General features: G+C 41.9%; 1 protein-coding gene across 2 annotated transcripts in view; it reads left to right on the forward strand.

The window, feature by feature from the left end:
- The first annotated feature begins 2,060 nt into the window (after nucleotides 1-2,060).
- Nucleotides 2,061-14,910, forward strand: part of acap3a (ArfGAP with coiled-coil, ankyrin repeat and PH domains 3a) — a 118,641-nt gene continuing 105,791 nt past the window's right edge. Inside the window, exon 1 of one of the 2 annotated variants that reach the window (XM_037541227.1) lies at nucleotides 2,061-2,266. In XM_037541227.1, coding sequence (XP_037397124.1) covers nucleotides 2,220-2,266 — 47 coding nt within the window. In that variant the 5' untranslated portion in view covers nucleotides 2,061-2,219. The remainder of the gene's footprint in view (nucleotides 2,267-14,910) is intronic. The other variant, XM_037541226.1, reaches the window with a different exon arrangement.

Raw genomic sequence — 14,910 nt, forward strand, 5'->3', positions numbered from 1 at the left:
CACCAACAAAAAGGCCTACAATGAGCTCGTTCTATCCAATTATGTCAGTTTAATGCCTTTACGACAGGGGTGTCCATTTTGGCTTCAATTTTTACAAGGGGTCATGTGGTCACGTGACCGTCCAGTCGCCTCCAGCGGGTCATTAAAGAGGAGTACTGGCTCTTTAAACGGTTTCTTTTTTTACGATGGCCTGTCTGATCTGACACTTACATGCACATTGCCGCTCTAATTGGGACTATATATTATCTGGACCCTCATTCATCAGGCTGCCGTGTGCCAGCGCAGCATTAGCTCCCACGCTCACCCTGCGATCATCTTCATTAGTGTAGGAGCAAACCGTGACGCTGAGACAAATTTCATACCTTCCACTCTGAACTACAGAGCAATAATCACCAGATGATCAGCTACTGACAAAAAATGAGCTTAAAGAGGTGGAACCAAACCGTCCGCTCCTTTTTGGGATTCTTTTTCCAACCTGTTCACTCACGCGAAGAATATTGACGGGGTGTGTGTTGCGGCCAAAGTGATTTAGGGGCCGTCTCAAAACTACTTCTCTCTCTTTTACGCCAAACAATGCACGTCGGAAAACGCCAGAGAGAGACTGAAGGACAGTGTAAATTGTCCTAACTGTTCGATTTAAGTGTTACTGTCTTATAGTGCATCATAACGTGCTTGGCATCATTGTGACCTTTGCCAGTTTTCCCCTGAATTTAGGTGGGTAGGTGTTGCAAAAAGCGAATACCCATATTGCTAACATTCTCTCAGCAGGCCTTCGACGGAAGCTTCTAGCTCGGAATTTCAACCTCATACTCAAGATGTCTCCTCAGCTGGGAATTCCTACCCATCGGAACGGTGTTCTTAACTCCGAGCTCAGAGTATGACATCAAATCGACATGGCTGCTCGCACCCTCGACAGTAATGAGCCACTTCCCCAGTTGAAGTGATATTTGCTTTAGATTAGCAAACATAGACAGTAATCGGTCAAATCCATAAAAATGAGTATAAAGTTCACCGTTTTGAGATGTTACGTACGTCCTGAACGCTAAAAATCCCACCCATATCACCAACATTAGCTGGTTAGCTTGTTGCTAACAATACTTGCTCGCGAGGCCTTGAAAACGGTTTCCGAGCCTCGGCTTCCCAGCAGAAGAACGTGAGCAGCCCGAGCTTAAGCTCAACTACACTGGGTTTTGCTGATTGTTTAGGTTAAAAAAAATGTTATTATTTCATGCTAAATTAAGCAAAACGCTAAAAATGAATTGCATTATTGTTCAGTGGATACAGCTGGAGTAGGATAGACGTCACGTAACAGCGATGAACTGTCACTTGATGCAACATTCATTATCACTGCTTCAATCCAAGAATAAAACGGATCCATGGGAAACAAAACTGGGCACCGTGCTTCTTCTTTTCATATTCACTTTTTTTAATTTGTGCAAATCTCAGTGGTTGAGATGTAAACAAAGTCATTCAGAGAACATCTGGTGGTGGTGAAATGGTTTTTGTAGAGAAAATGACAGACTATTTACAGCAGTGGTAGGAACCAGGGGTCACGCTGTCAACAGTGCAAAATAGCCATTTTATTTACCATACGAAGTGATCAGTGAACCAATGCATGTTTTCTGAGGTTTTGCCTTTTTTTAGAAGTAAGGCTGATAATAATGCTAATAGTAAAAAATGTGAAACGGCGCGTTTCTTTGGGTGCTAATCTATGCCCTGCATGTACCTCTCCATCGAGAATAGTTTTGAAAAAATACATCTTAGATCAGCTTTATCTCAGAACTATCCAGCAATCGGGCGAAGTATTTCTATTTCATATAACGGCTTTCTTTGCTTTAAACGCATAAGGTGTCATGTACCTCTTACCACCTGAGTAGGTACGTTTGTGTCCAAATTTCACAACGAACTACTCAGAATGATAGTTTCTACATCTTAATCAATGAATTATGCTGATTTTTTTTTCAAAGAAGTGGAAGTTTCTTTTAAGTGCTGAACCCTTTCATAGATGCGCACGTTTTCTCAGAAGAGCAACAGTTTCGCGACCGCCCCCAACTCTTCCTCTGGTAGCAGCTCCACACTGGCCAGCAGCGCTTGGCTCTCCTCATCTGTGGGCGAGTTAACGGTAGTACGGTCGCGCACGGGATTGCTCCTGTTCATTTCGCCCATCTGAGTCTGCGATGAAATTTTCGCTTTAAACCGGAGGACGAAATTCACCCAAGATGACGGTGGATTTTGAGGACTGCATCAAAGATTCACCCCGATTTAGGTAGGTTTAATTCTGCTCTCTTGACTTTACTGGTGCTGCTCTCAGCGGGTCAGCCCGGCGTGTCCGTTTGTTTTTAAAATAGTCCAAAATGAACGTTATGTTGACGTTCGGCTGTGTGGCTGTTTAAAGCGAACGGCTGTTTAAAGCCGGGGGCAGTTTTATGTTTTCCACTGTCCCCTAGCCCACATTTCTCTCATATGCTCACCATGGAGGCAAGCCTGCCCGCCAAAGATCCTTCTGGAGGGGTTTTTGGCGTTTGTTTCTGCCTGTAGCGTTAGTTTGTTGTTCTGGTTGTACAGCAACTGTTGGTCTCACATGATGCAGCTCGTTTGTTTCTGTTCGGCTGTGTCAGGTTTGAGTCTCGAGTGGAGTAAATGAATGGAATGGCCGCTTGGCGCTGGAAGCTGTGGAGCTCCGGCCGCAACAACCTGTGGTACATTTTGGTCAAATCACAACCGAATGGACGAATAGCTTCATGTTTGCTTCATGAGTCATGAGAGCGGTGGGCTGTATGTCAGCTAACCTGCTGCTGAACGTGCAGCCTGAAAACGTTCGCTAGCTAGCCTGTGTCCGTTTGTCGTCTAACGTTAACCGACGTCCGCGGACCGTTAGTTTACCTCAGGTTTGAATTTCAGTCATTTGTAACGGAATTTGGTGAAGAGGCGTAAAATACAGCCTATTTTCTCACAGGAGGAGCTATTTGAAGCAGCACTGTCGTGCCAGGAACGCTTTTTAATCAGAGTACTAGGTCACAGTGGTTCATGTGTCGTTGTTTCGTGTCCTCTCTGTTCTTCAGACCATCTAATTCACTCAGATAGATGGCTGTTTGCAGAGCCTGCCTGGCGTGACTGGAGGATGATAACCTAGAGTTACTACACTGATATAACAGCGTGGCTAAATTAGCTGCTCAATAAAGGTTTGTCTACAGCTAATATCTGTTTCAGACCAGGTCAAGGAAGGACAGGGACAACGAACAGGGTGGACATGCTGAACTACAACCTGACAGGAAAGCAGTCTGAAGGTACCAGCTGAGAGAAAGTGACATGAGCTGTTTCATTCAATTGCTTGTGTTTGGTTTACCTCACCATTGCTATTTAACCTAAGATGGTCAGGTGGTCATGTTGGTAGCCTTTATGAAGAACCGCTCGAATGAATGACCTCCATGAAGCCCAGTATGATGTTCTCAGTACCTCTGGCTAAATTCTAGACGTGGAGATGTTTCCTCAGATGCTTTAAAGAGCTCAATACTCAGCTAAATGCGATATGCATGAAACTCATCCATTTCTTTAGTTCCACCACAAGCTGTGGCGCACCCTGGATGCCTCGGGCTGAATTTCGGATATGGAAGATATATGTGTTTCCTCTAGTGTAAACGAAAGGGAACGTTCTGGCCCGAATGGGATGTGGAGTTTAGTCTGCGGAATCCCATTCACTGACAGAGCTGGATGCTTGGAAGTGCGCTATTAAAGGCCAGCTAGGCTTAAAGTTAAACAACAGCCAGGCTGAATGTGATCAGTGTCCCTGTCAGAGGGTTTATTTCAGTTTCACAGTTCATTCTGGCTGAGGGTTGTTAATCTGTTTGGTGACTTTGTTTTTGGCGTGTAGTAAATCTTTGAAAAGCGATGCCATGCGTACCAAGAGTCCAGTCTGGGATGTTAAATTACGCTCCACGCAACATGGCAACTGTCATAGTGGCTTTGTGTTTTGATTATCATGGAAAAACACTGAATTTATGCTCACGAGTGCTTACAGACGAAGATTCCTGAGGAACAGTCGAACTATGATCCACCATGTTCACTACAGGCCCAACGTTTGGAAGCAGCACTAACTGAACATAAAAATAAATGTGAAGGTTTCATTTTTTCGAGACGAATGGAAAGTGACATGTTCATTAATAAAACGATTAGGGTGGATATTTTTTGCCTTGTCCTTGCTGAGTCTGTCGTGAGAGCTCTAAACAGATTCACCGGAGTCTCGCGTTCAGGTGCTTCTGGAAGCTTATTGAACTTAACGAAGTGTGTTAAATTAAGAGCTTGCAAAGAATTAAAAACTGCTCAATGTTAGGCACCTTCTTCTTTATGGCATTTCTGGCTCGATAATGAGCTTTTTCTGGCTGATACTCACAACAATAACTGATCGTTTTCCTTTTTTAGCACTCGTATTGGTAGCAGTGGTGTTCCTGCTTGGATGAGGAATCAAATGTCCAGTCGCCCCTGAGCGGTGTGTGTTATCCACTATGCTAGCCAAGACTAGTGGTGCGGTTGGGTTGATAAATAAAAATAAGTGAAAGAAAGCAGAATTTACACTTATTAAGATACAGTATGTGTCAAGTTCTTACTTCTAAGTGCTCTAAAATATTCAGTAGGCAGCGGTGAATGTGTAGTTGAGTCTGAGCTGTGTCTGTTGTCAGTTGAGAGCTACTTAGTGTCGACAGCTTGGAAGCAAGATGGCTAATCTGCCCATTAGAGTCCTTTGGGCCTGTTACATACAGTGAACAAAATTGGCAAATTGTTAAAGTCGGTTGTTAATGTTTCAGTGAAGTGTTAGCTAATATAATAGCATGATTATAACAGGCCTAATGGTAGGCGAATGTAGCATTAGGAGTCCAGCCCAAGCACTCTTGTTGGTGCAGCAGTTCTGCTAAGATGAGTAGTAGGACATTCAGTTTTCTGCTGGTGGGGTTGGGATGTTAGCCACTGTGCTGGCCACCACGAGTGACATGCATCAGTGTGTATCTGAGTACAAATAGACCACAAAGTTGGTTGTAATGATTGATTGCAGTTCCAATGTTGAATGTTTATTAAACAATTCCATTGTTCCACTTATTGGCAAATGATTTATCAATTAGTAATACATAATGTTGCCTATGCTTCTTTGATTCGGCTGGATGGGTTGGTTGTTTGCAAATGGACTTAAATGTCATTCAAACTTTCTTTTTTCCATACTTTTTGGCCTAAGTGTACATAGTCCAAATACTGAAAGGAACAGCGAGTGCTCCCCTGGCAGCGTCCCCACAGCTGGAGGAGGAAGCTGACACAGCGCAGTGGAACAGGCAAGGAGGGAACGGTGGGAGTCCCATGCAAACTGAGCAGAGTTGCACACATGGAGCTGCGGAGGTTAGATAAATAAAGGAGGCATTCCTCTGCGCCCACATCCCCTCCTCAACAAGCGGCTCCCATTACTCCCCACACGTGTGGATGTGTGTGAAAGAGATACCGAGCGGGCCAGAGAGCGAACAGGCTGCCGTGAGAGTGTGTGAGAGCAGTCGGCTGATAGGATCTCTGCTCCAAATCAAAGACTTCCAGACTCACTAGCAGTACCTTAATGGCTACCATCTGTGCTTTGTGTCCTGGGCCTGTACAGTGCTGAGTGAGAGGTATTTACAGAAACCTCCTCATGTTTATGTGCGAGAGAGCAGCGCAGGGAAGGAGGAAGGTTTTCTATTAGCTGTTTTTGTTTTTCTGTTTGGTCTTGAGTGGGGAGGGGCTGACTGATACTGACGTTTCAGTATTTGCAATGTAGATGTTTTACTTTTCAGAGACAATCCTTACATAACAAAATAGATACTCAGTGTCTTTTTTTTTTTTAAACATGATACAATTTAAAATCACCCGAATCAGACATGATGTGTTTTCATTCTGTACCCTACCATATTTCTGAGTGGATATCTCTGAGCTAGCTGACTGTTTCAGTGGGGATTGAGGGAGGCAGAGGTAAAAGACGATAGCATTGGTTAATATTACTGTTTCTTTTTGAGACGAGCAAACGTCACTCTACCTCGTAAACAGAGAATTTTCTCTGGTAAATGGTGTGGTGTTATGAATTGTGCTTACTATGACCCAGATCCAGGGTTACCGTTAACTGGTAGATACCGGTAAATTGACTGGTAACAACTCTGCAAGACTGCTATACACAATGTCCGGTAAAATATTCATCATTTACCAATAACGGAACTCCTTCTACCGAAAAAGGCAGGAGTATACTAAAAGAACTAATGTTGTTTTTTTAAATGGACAACAGCTAGCTTGGCTGTTTACATTGTCAAGGCTGGTTTGACTGTATGCTCTTGTTCTAACAGTCCATTCAGTATGCCAGTCTACATCAGCTGTACCTGATCAGCGGCAACGCATGTTTATACTGATCTGAAGTCTGTAAAGACATAAATGTCTTCAGGTTCACAACAGGACTCCAGTTTAAAACTGCCTTCAGGGGTGCTGGAGGAGAAAGACAAAGATGGTTTTAGGTTAAATGGTTTGGTTTAGGTTTAACTTATCTGTGGACGTCGAGAAACTTTAGACAGAAACAGAAACACTGCATAGGACGTGAACCATTTCTTGTCTAATGCAATTGAATGTGCATTCAAGCTGATATTTGTACTGATTGTAGTAAGTGAGTATGTTGAATAAGAACATCATTTAGGCCTAATATCTTATTTCAAGCGTTAAATCTGAGTGTTATTTTCTTGAAACGTCTGTTATGTCTTGACAAGCATAATTTTTCAATTATAAGTCAAATTATAGGCATATACAGACTTACGCTGGACAGACTAATGCACAGACTTTCAAATGTTTTTATTGATGTCTGCACCAGTTGTCATGGTAGAAATCTCAAGGATTTTTAATCCTTTTAATGTGCACACAGAAAGACTTTGAGAAGTGTCAGTATTGGGATCTTAAACTGTATTATTATTATTATTGATTTTTATACTGCTTTCTGGTTGAGCTCTTTAGCTTGATTAATATGATGCAACTGTTCTGCTTCAGGCCTGGAAAAAAGATCGAATGAGGTCAGTTGACAGCTTGATTTTTATATGCAGCATTGTATTATTTATTTAGTCTGGATGGTGAGTCAGTCTAGAGAAAGCCCATAACTTCAGTTCATGAAGTTTCATAACATTGTTGGAAAGGATCCCAGACCAGAGCCGACCAGAGGAGGAATGGCTCGAGAGGAGCCTGGTGCATTAGTGGCTCTTTTGTGGAGGTGAAAGCAGCGGAACTGTTATGTAACATCTCAGGAGGTGGATGAGCGAGAGGAAAACGGCTTATTATGGGACATGTTGAACCTTTTCTCGTTTGACATTAAACGGAGAGCACTTCCTTCATGCATTGGAGCGAAGTGAGCATGGCCGCTGCATGGGTTCTTTCACACACTAACGTTAACTCCTTTTGCGTCATTCCAGCTTAAACGTGATCGACACAATTCTTCGTTAAATTCACCCAGTCCTATTCGATCTTTGCCAGCTGCTGGCAGACTTGAAGGAACCTTTTCTTTTCAAGCACAGTGCCAGCTTGCTTGGTTTTGAATGGTCAAGTCATTGCCTTAGGGCCAAGTCTGTTTTCCATCAAAAATAGCTTTTTTTTTTGGGGGTGGGGGAAATGAGTCTCAGTCTCAGACGCTTCGCCCACAGAGGTGTAGACCACCTGATATCTATTGTATGCTAAGCTGGCCACAACTATGCATCTATTTATTTTCATACGTCTGGTGGGAAACAGTTTTACAGCTACCCACTCTGCACTCTGCTGGATTGAAAAAATGTGTCTTAAGCTCACACAGTAACACATCTTTAGAAGATAAGGGAGTTCTATTTGACATATTTAGAAGCTAATTAGCCAGATATCATTGCGTGTTTGTGCACATTGAGTTGAAAGAGCATTTGAGAGGTAAGACACTAAAATTGGACAAAAAGGCCTGGCTCCAGATCAACGTTCCAGTTCATCCCAAATGAGGTCAGGGCTCTGTTCAGGCCAGTGGAGTTCCTCCACACCAAAATTGATCAAACTATGTCATTATGGACTTTGCTTTGTGCACTGGGGTACAGTCATACTGAAACAAGAAAGGGCCTTCTCCAAACCATTGCCACAAACTTGTCTAAAATGTCTTTGTGTGCTGTAGCAGTTACATTATCCTTCAATTGACAGGGGCCGAGCCCAAATCTTGAAAAACAGACCCAGACCATTATACCTCCTCCGCCAAACTTTACTGTTGGCAATATCTTCTTCTTCTTTCGGCTGCTCCCTTTAGGGGTCGCCACAGCGGATCATCTGCTTCCATCTTGCCCTATCCACTGCCTCCTCTACTTTTACACCAACCATCTCCATGTCCACCTTCACTACATCCATAAACCTTCTCTGAGATCTACCTCTTCTCCTTCTACCCGGCAGCTCCATCTCCAACATTCTTTGACCAATATATCCACTATTCCTCCTCAACACATGTCCAAACCATCTCAACCTGGCCTCTCTGGCTTTATCTCCAAACTGCTCCACCTTCACTGTCCCTCTGATCTACTCATTTCTAATCTTGTCCATCCTTGTCACTCCCAATGAAAATCTCAGCATCTTCATCTCCACCACCTCCAGCTCAGCCTCCTGTCTTTTAGAGTGACGCGTGGTTCATCACTACAGGGAACATGTTTGTGTGCAGCTGCTTGGCCGTCGAAATCCACTTCATGAAGCTCCTGGTGCAGTTTTTGTGCTGATGTTGGATGCAGCAGCAACACCTCAGTCATTAGGAGGGGTGTCTGCTTTTGTCCATATAGTGCAGGAGGTTCTTTGCCACGTTAAGAGACCAGGCTTTCACACCATGACAAAGGCAAGTGTGACTTACAATTAGGCAGCAACTGATATTAGTGATGTTTATTCACCTCAAACAGTTAACGGAGTTCTTGAGTACCCATGCATATTACTAACTGTTATTGCTATGCACATTACTGAGTGATATCATCAGAACTGCATATGGGAGGGGTAAAAAGAATGAATCAGATCCAGCAAATCTAGCCTGAAATCGCGCACACTGTTATAAAAGTAGCTCATTTTAAACCAAAAAATATTAGAATTGTCTGATAGTGTTTCAGTATGAGTATTGCTGTCAGGAAACAAAAAAGTTCTGATGTGGCATCTGTAATTCCAGGCTTTTATACCACTTTTTACGTTAGCAGTGATCAGCTACTCATGATGTTTATTACAGAAAATACAGGATAAACTGGTCAACTTGAACAAAAAACTCAATCTATCTTTAGCAAATTAGGAAAAATCAGAAAAAATAAGGGTTAATTAACAGAACCCACAAAGAATTCTGAGAAACTCCGTCCAGCTTAGAAGTAGTCTGTAGACCTTTAATGTTCCAGGTTTGAAAAGAGAAACCCTCCCATGTTAGTCCACATCCAGCAGTATCCTTGTGAGTGTAATAACTAGCCTTCTCTTTCAGGCCATAATTCCAGCGCTGAAAGATATAGCTTGGAGCGGATTGGAGCCACCTGACCAAATATTATTCATGATGTCACCCTCCGGTTCAACCCTCAGTGTGACCTGCGCAATCCATACCTCTGACTGAAATAGGAAATTACAGTTTGATTACAGTGAGAGGCTGATTTTCACCCATATGAATCACAAGAGACGCATTTCTCTCCTTTAGAAAGTAACAAGCCATGAATCCTATTTTGAGAGGTTTCAAATCGAGTGGTAGTGATAGGGAATATGGGTGGGTGATATTATGAGGTGTTCGCAGTATCATGATAAATTACATCATGGTACAGCAGCTTTTCTCAGAATGTCATGGGTTTAGTTAGTACTTCTAGAACACTGAACAACTATGTTCACTATCATCGACAGATTCAGAGCAGTTGTAGACAGCCAGTGTATTACAACTGTATAAACTGTATAGTTTGCAAACCACAGAAAAGCCAAATATTGTGATACATATCATGTATCAGGAAAATATCTTGTATTAATACGCTACTGTTGTGTGCAAAAGTTTGGGTACCCCTGGTATAAGCAGCTTATAAAATGTGTGTGTGTGTGTGTGTGTGTGTGTGTGTGTGATTTTCGAATTTTAGCACACAATTTGTTTTTATTTGCTGGATTTAACATATTGGAAAGAAAAGAGAGCATAAAAAGGGGCTTGTGCAGAAACATTTACGTGACACACACACACACACACATTTTCTAAGCCGCTTCTCCCTCGGGGTTGTGGGGGTGTGCTGGAGCCTATCCCAGCGGTCATTGGGCGGAAGGCAGGATACACCCTGGACAGGTCGCCAGTCCATCGCAGGCATTTACGTGACATGCTTTGTTATTTAATATGTTCAACTCAGAAAATACACATAAGTTGTCACATTATTCCTTCCCTGTACAGGATCTGTATTTATATTCAATTAAAAAAACAAAGCATGTACAATATATGGTATACAAACTGTATATTTGTATGCATAGACTGTATATTTTTGCCATATTGCTCATACAAATACAGATGAAGACTGCTGTAGAGGAAAGCAGTTACGTGTTGCAGAGAAACCAGAGCTGTCAGTCTTGTTTTGTACACCAACACGGTGTAGAAAAACAGTGTGCCACGTGCACCAGGCTGTGGTTTTGTCCAAGCTATTTTGGAATCATGTGACGATGAGCTTAAATTGTGGCTATATTCGCAGCACCAATGACCGCTCAGACCAACTCTCGCTGAGAGCACGCAGTTAGAGAGCCTGCTTGTGGTTAAAACTCAAATATGATCCTCCTATAATAAGTCTTATGAGTCCACAGATGTAAAGTCCATCAAGCTGAAAAGGAAGCTAAAACATCTACTGGTCCAGCGGCTTTGATGCTTTCTTTTTTTAGCCGATATTCCAGTGCAGGGGCAGCATGCTGTCAGTCATGCTGATGCGTTCATGATCCCTGTGACTCTGACACCGGCCTGCTTACTCATACTCGGCACTTCTGTTTGTTTATAAGCAACAGATTTATCGTAGAACATGAACATTATAGGGCTGAAAAGCTCTAACCTTGCAATGATTCAGTTCAGTTGTGATTCTTTAGGAAACGATTTGTTGCATCAGGGAGTCTCAGATTTCACTAGTTATGATTTGATGTGCAAAAGTCAGAGACCACCCTTTTTTTATTGACCTCTTTTCAGTCAAAATAGCAGTTAGGTAGAAGTCATTTAGTCATTTTTCAGGAAATATTAAAGATAGGAGAAAGTCAGTGTTCTCAGAGCATCCGACTGGCCTCCCCAGAGTCCTGACCTCAACATGTTCGAATGTGTTTAAGAGGATTTGGATTATGCAGAAAATGCAACCAGCAACTAAGACTCAACCCTTACAGGTGTGGAAAAATATCCCTGCAGATTTCTCTGGAAAACTGAAAGAAAGTCTCTTTTCTTGAACTGTAATGTAGCCAAAATTATGTTTAGTTGTTAGTTCAGATCAGTGCATTTTTCAGCTCCATCGGTGGCTCTTGCATCTCTGAAGGGTCTCTCTCATTGCCTGTTGCTGTGACCTTCGTGTGTGATTCACTCTGGATCTTCTCTGGCAGAATGTGCTCATTGTTATGGACGTCTCATGCCTCTGCTGTCACACTGGCTCTTTTCACCGGGCCTGACTGGCTTCAGGCTCTGGGCTCATTGGAGAAGAGTAGACCCCCATTCTGCAGCAGCTGCCGGATGTGCAGAGGCCTCCGTGCTCATTGACTCATGATCATGATGGTCAGAGATGGAGGACACGAGGGAATTTAAAGGAAGGACTCCTGTGAATCCAAGGCTCTAAAGCCTCTTCAAGGAAGCGTGGCTCTTTCAGCTGACCCTGGGTCATCTTAATGGCATTCTTGCTGGATTTAGAACCTTGAGTAGTTCCAGAGCTTCTCGCTGGCTGATTCATGATTCATGCATTAGGGCTGCAACTAATAATAATATCTCTAACTGATAACTCATCTAATATTTATAAGTTAGACACAGCAATAGCATTCTTTGTTTAAGTGAAATGTGCAAATGACTTGGACGTGAGCAAACAGATCAGGTGTGGATGTAACTGTGCTAAGCTGCAATGATCGCATGGAAACACAGCTCCAGGAGGACGACCAAAAATGTTGCCTGAATCTTAGGGATGCCCGTTGATATCAGAATTATTTTGGGATCAGCAGATATTCACTTAAGTATTTATCAGCATCGGACAAAGGTTTCAATTTAGCCAGTATTTCAAACTGATATTTTATGATGTGTTTGTTGTAGTCCAGAAGAGGAGATCATTTGGGTGATGCTGGGATACTACACAAATATAATTGCATTTATTCAATTTATTGGATTGTAGATAGGGACAATATGCCAATATATTACTGTTATTGTGATAAGTGATGTCACAAATGCATTTTTCTTACTTACTCTTAACTGTTCCACATATCATAAACAAAAATTGTGATATATATATATATATATATATATATATATATATATATATATATATATATATATACACACACACACACAGTGTATCGTTAAAATCGTGAAAATGTATTTTTGCCTTGTTATCCACCTTTATTTGTAACCCTAATCCAGGTGGATCTAGTCCCAATTTCCACATTTTATAAATGTTTATGTATCAGCTTTGGCAGATGCGCACATGAAAAATCCTGGATATTGGCATCGGCGTGCACCTCCTTTATCAATGCATCCTCGCTATTTGTAGATAACACTCACCGGAACTAACATGTAATGCTAATGATAGCTGGCCAGTGAAACTCTAGTGAACCGTTTAGTGGCTTTCCGATGTGGCTTTTCTGGGTAAAAACATTTTTTGAGGACAAATGCTAAAGAAGGCCTTTCGCCCCTCGTCCGGTCTGTCTGTACATTTTCGACTCCATTTTTCAGATGATATTTCTTCATTTCTCTAGACATTCAATATTTGTGTAGTGATTATGTTTGGCTTCATCATTTGATGAAAGAAATAAGTAAAGGGAGAATTTTCCCCGCCGGGTGGGGGGGTATCGTCCCCCAAGTTATCCTATCATATAACAGCTAAGCTTCATCATTGTGAACTGTCGGCAGTATCAGCACAATCATAATCGGTGTTGTTTCAATTTACATTAATAAGTGTTAGAAATAAACTAAAATCTATTGCTTTCACTGTATCACGTGTGAATAGGGCTGGGCGATATGGCAACATGATTCATCTACATCGACGTTTTTCAAGCATTGTGTTAGAATATTTGCAGTACAATACTTAACAAGCCAACGGATGAAATCTGATCTGAGTGCAGTTACAATCAAGGACGCGTCACTGTTCACTGTGGACTTGGTGCGTTCTTTTGAGATCCCCCTTCAAGATGCCCCGTTGCAGCTGTCATAGGCTCGGAGCAGTTTTCCGGCATGTTCTTGTTGCTTCTGCTCTATTTCATACTGACCTCCTTCCGCTCTCAATCTGTGTCAGCAGGCCTCTGTTTTCCCTCCTTGTGTTTTCCTCAGAGTCATACTTTAAAGGGGGCCAGTAACTGGGCTATCAGTCTCACCAAAACACATTGACTCTTATCTGTGACTGTCATCCCCTGAAGTTTGTGCACTTGTCATGTTCTTTTAGAGTGTCACTGTTATGAAAATATCGTATCCTTTTAGGAGATTCTGATAACCGATAATGTCTGCGTATAGACTTTCAGATTAATGTTATAAATTTTAATTATATGCTAATTGATGGTTTCCTGGACATGGATGAAGCCTCATCTTGGGATGAATTTAAGCATCAATGGATAATGAACATTGAAAATTATTTTTATTTTAGCCTTAGACTAAAGCTTAGGCTTAGGTCATAACTGGGTTTTGGAAAACCAGGCCCTGAAATGTTTAAACAGTGAGTTAAACAGCGATTATATTGGCCAGTGCCATCGGATGACCAATATATCAGCCTGGCTGTAATGTTCTTCTTGTGGTCTGATGTTTTTGGCAGGACACTAATACAGCAAAGAGATATTTGCAAAGAAACAGCACAGATTTAAGACTTAGCCTATAGAAATCCAGATTTAGCCCTGTCATTTAGCTGTACTATTCAGATATAATGACCTAATTATTTTACATTTGACTTGCATTCTATATTGACAGGTTTGTCGATATATCTGATTTGTTTCAGTGTCAAGGAATGACAAAAACATGGCAAATATGAAAAGGATTGCTTTACTTTCCACAAAACAAGACTGTATCAGCAATAACGTTTCAAAGCATAAAAGCTTTTATTGCACTTACAAACACTAATGTGGTCCCAACCACAAGTTTAGAATCCAAACTTTAAAGAAAATGTCTTGTCTAGTATTGAATTGCACCAGAGTTTCTGTTATAACTGTGATAACTGTGACTTTCAAGAGAAAATGCAGTGAGGAATATTTAAAGCACTGTTGCTTCTTGTGTTTCTGTGTATGCAGTAAATAAGGAATCCACTTTATATTCTCAGAGATGTCCTGGCTCCAGTGCTTCTGTGCTAATTTAATTCAGCCCATTGCTCCATTACTGAATAGGGCTCTCAAAATGTGACGTCGAGCGTGAAGGACCACCTTCCCCTCATCTCGTTAAGGGTGTCACTGAACTGGCCCACTTGACTAGACAAGCACAGAAGGTGACAACAAACAACAGGGATTAAAGTCAGCAGTTTGAATGTTTCTGCTAATCACGGATTAGCCCACATTCTGTCCGCCTGTGCCCGGTGCCGCAGCATCAAGGTGTCCGCATGACCTGTGGCGCTCAAGACCTTCATACCTGATCTTAGTTTTCATTTGGCGCTTTTAGGCCTTAAGAAGATGCAGCTGTCATAGGCGATAACGCAAGCATCGTGCAACTAAATCAAATTAGACTAGTCACAATGTCAAAATCTTGATAGTTGATACTGATACCAGTGAAATTTG

The sequence above is a fragment of the Pygocentrus nattereri genome, chromosome 9, assembly GCF_015220715.1.
Source record: "Pygocentrus nattereri isolate fPygNat1 chromosome 9, fPygNat1.pri, whole genome shotgun sequence".
In the NCBI taxonomy this organism is placed as follows: domain Eukaryota; kingdom Metazoa; phylum Chordata; class Actinopteri; order Characiformes; family Serrasalmidae; genus Pygocentrus; species Pygocentrus nattereri.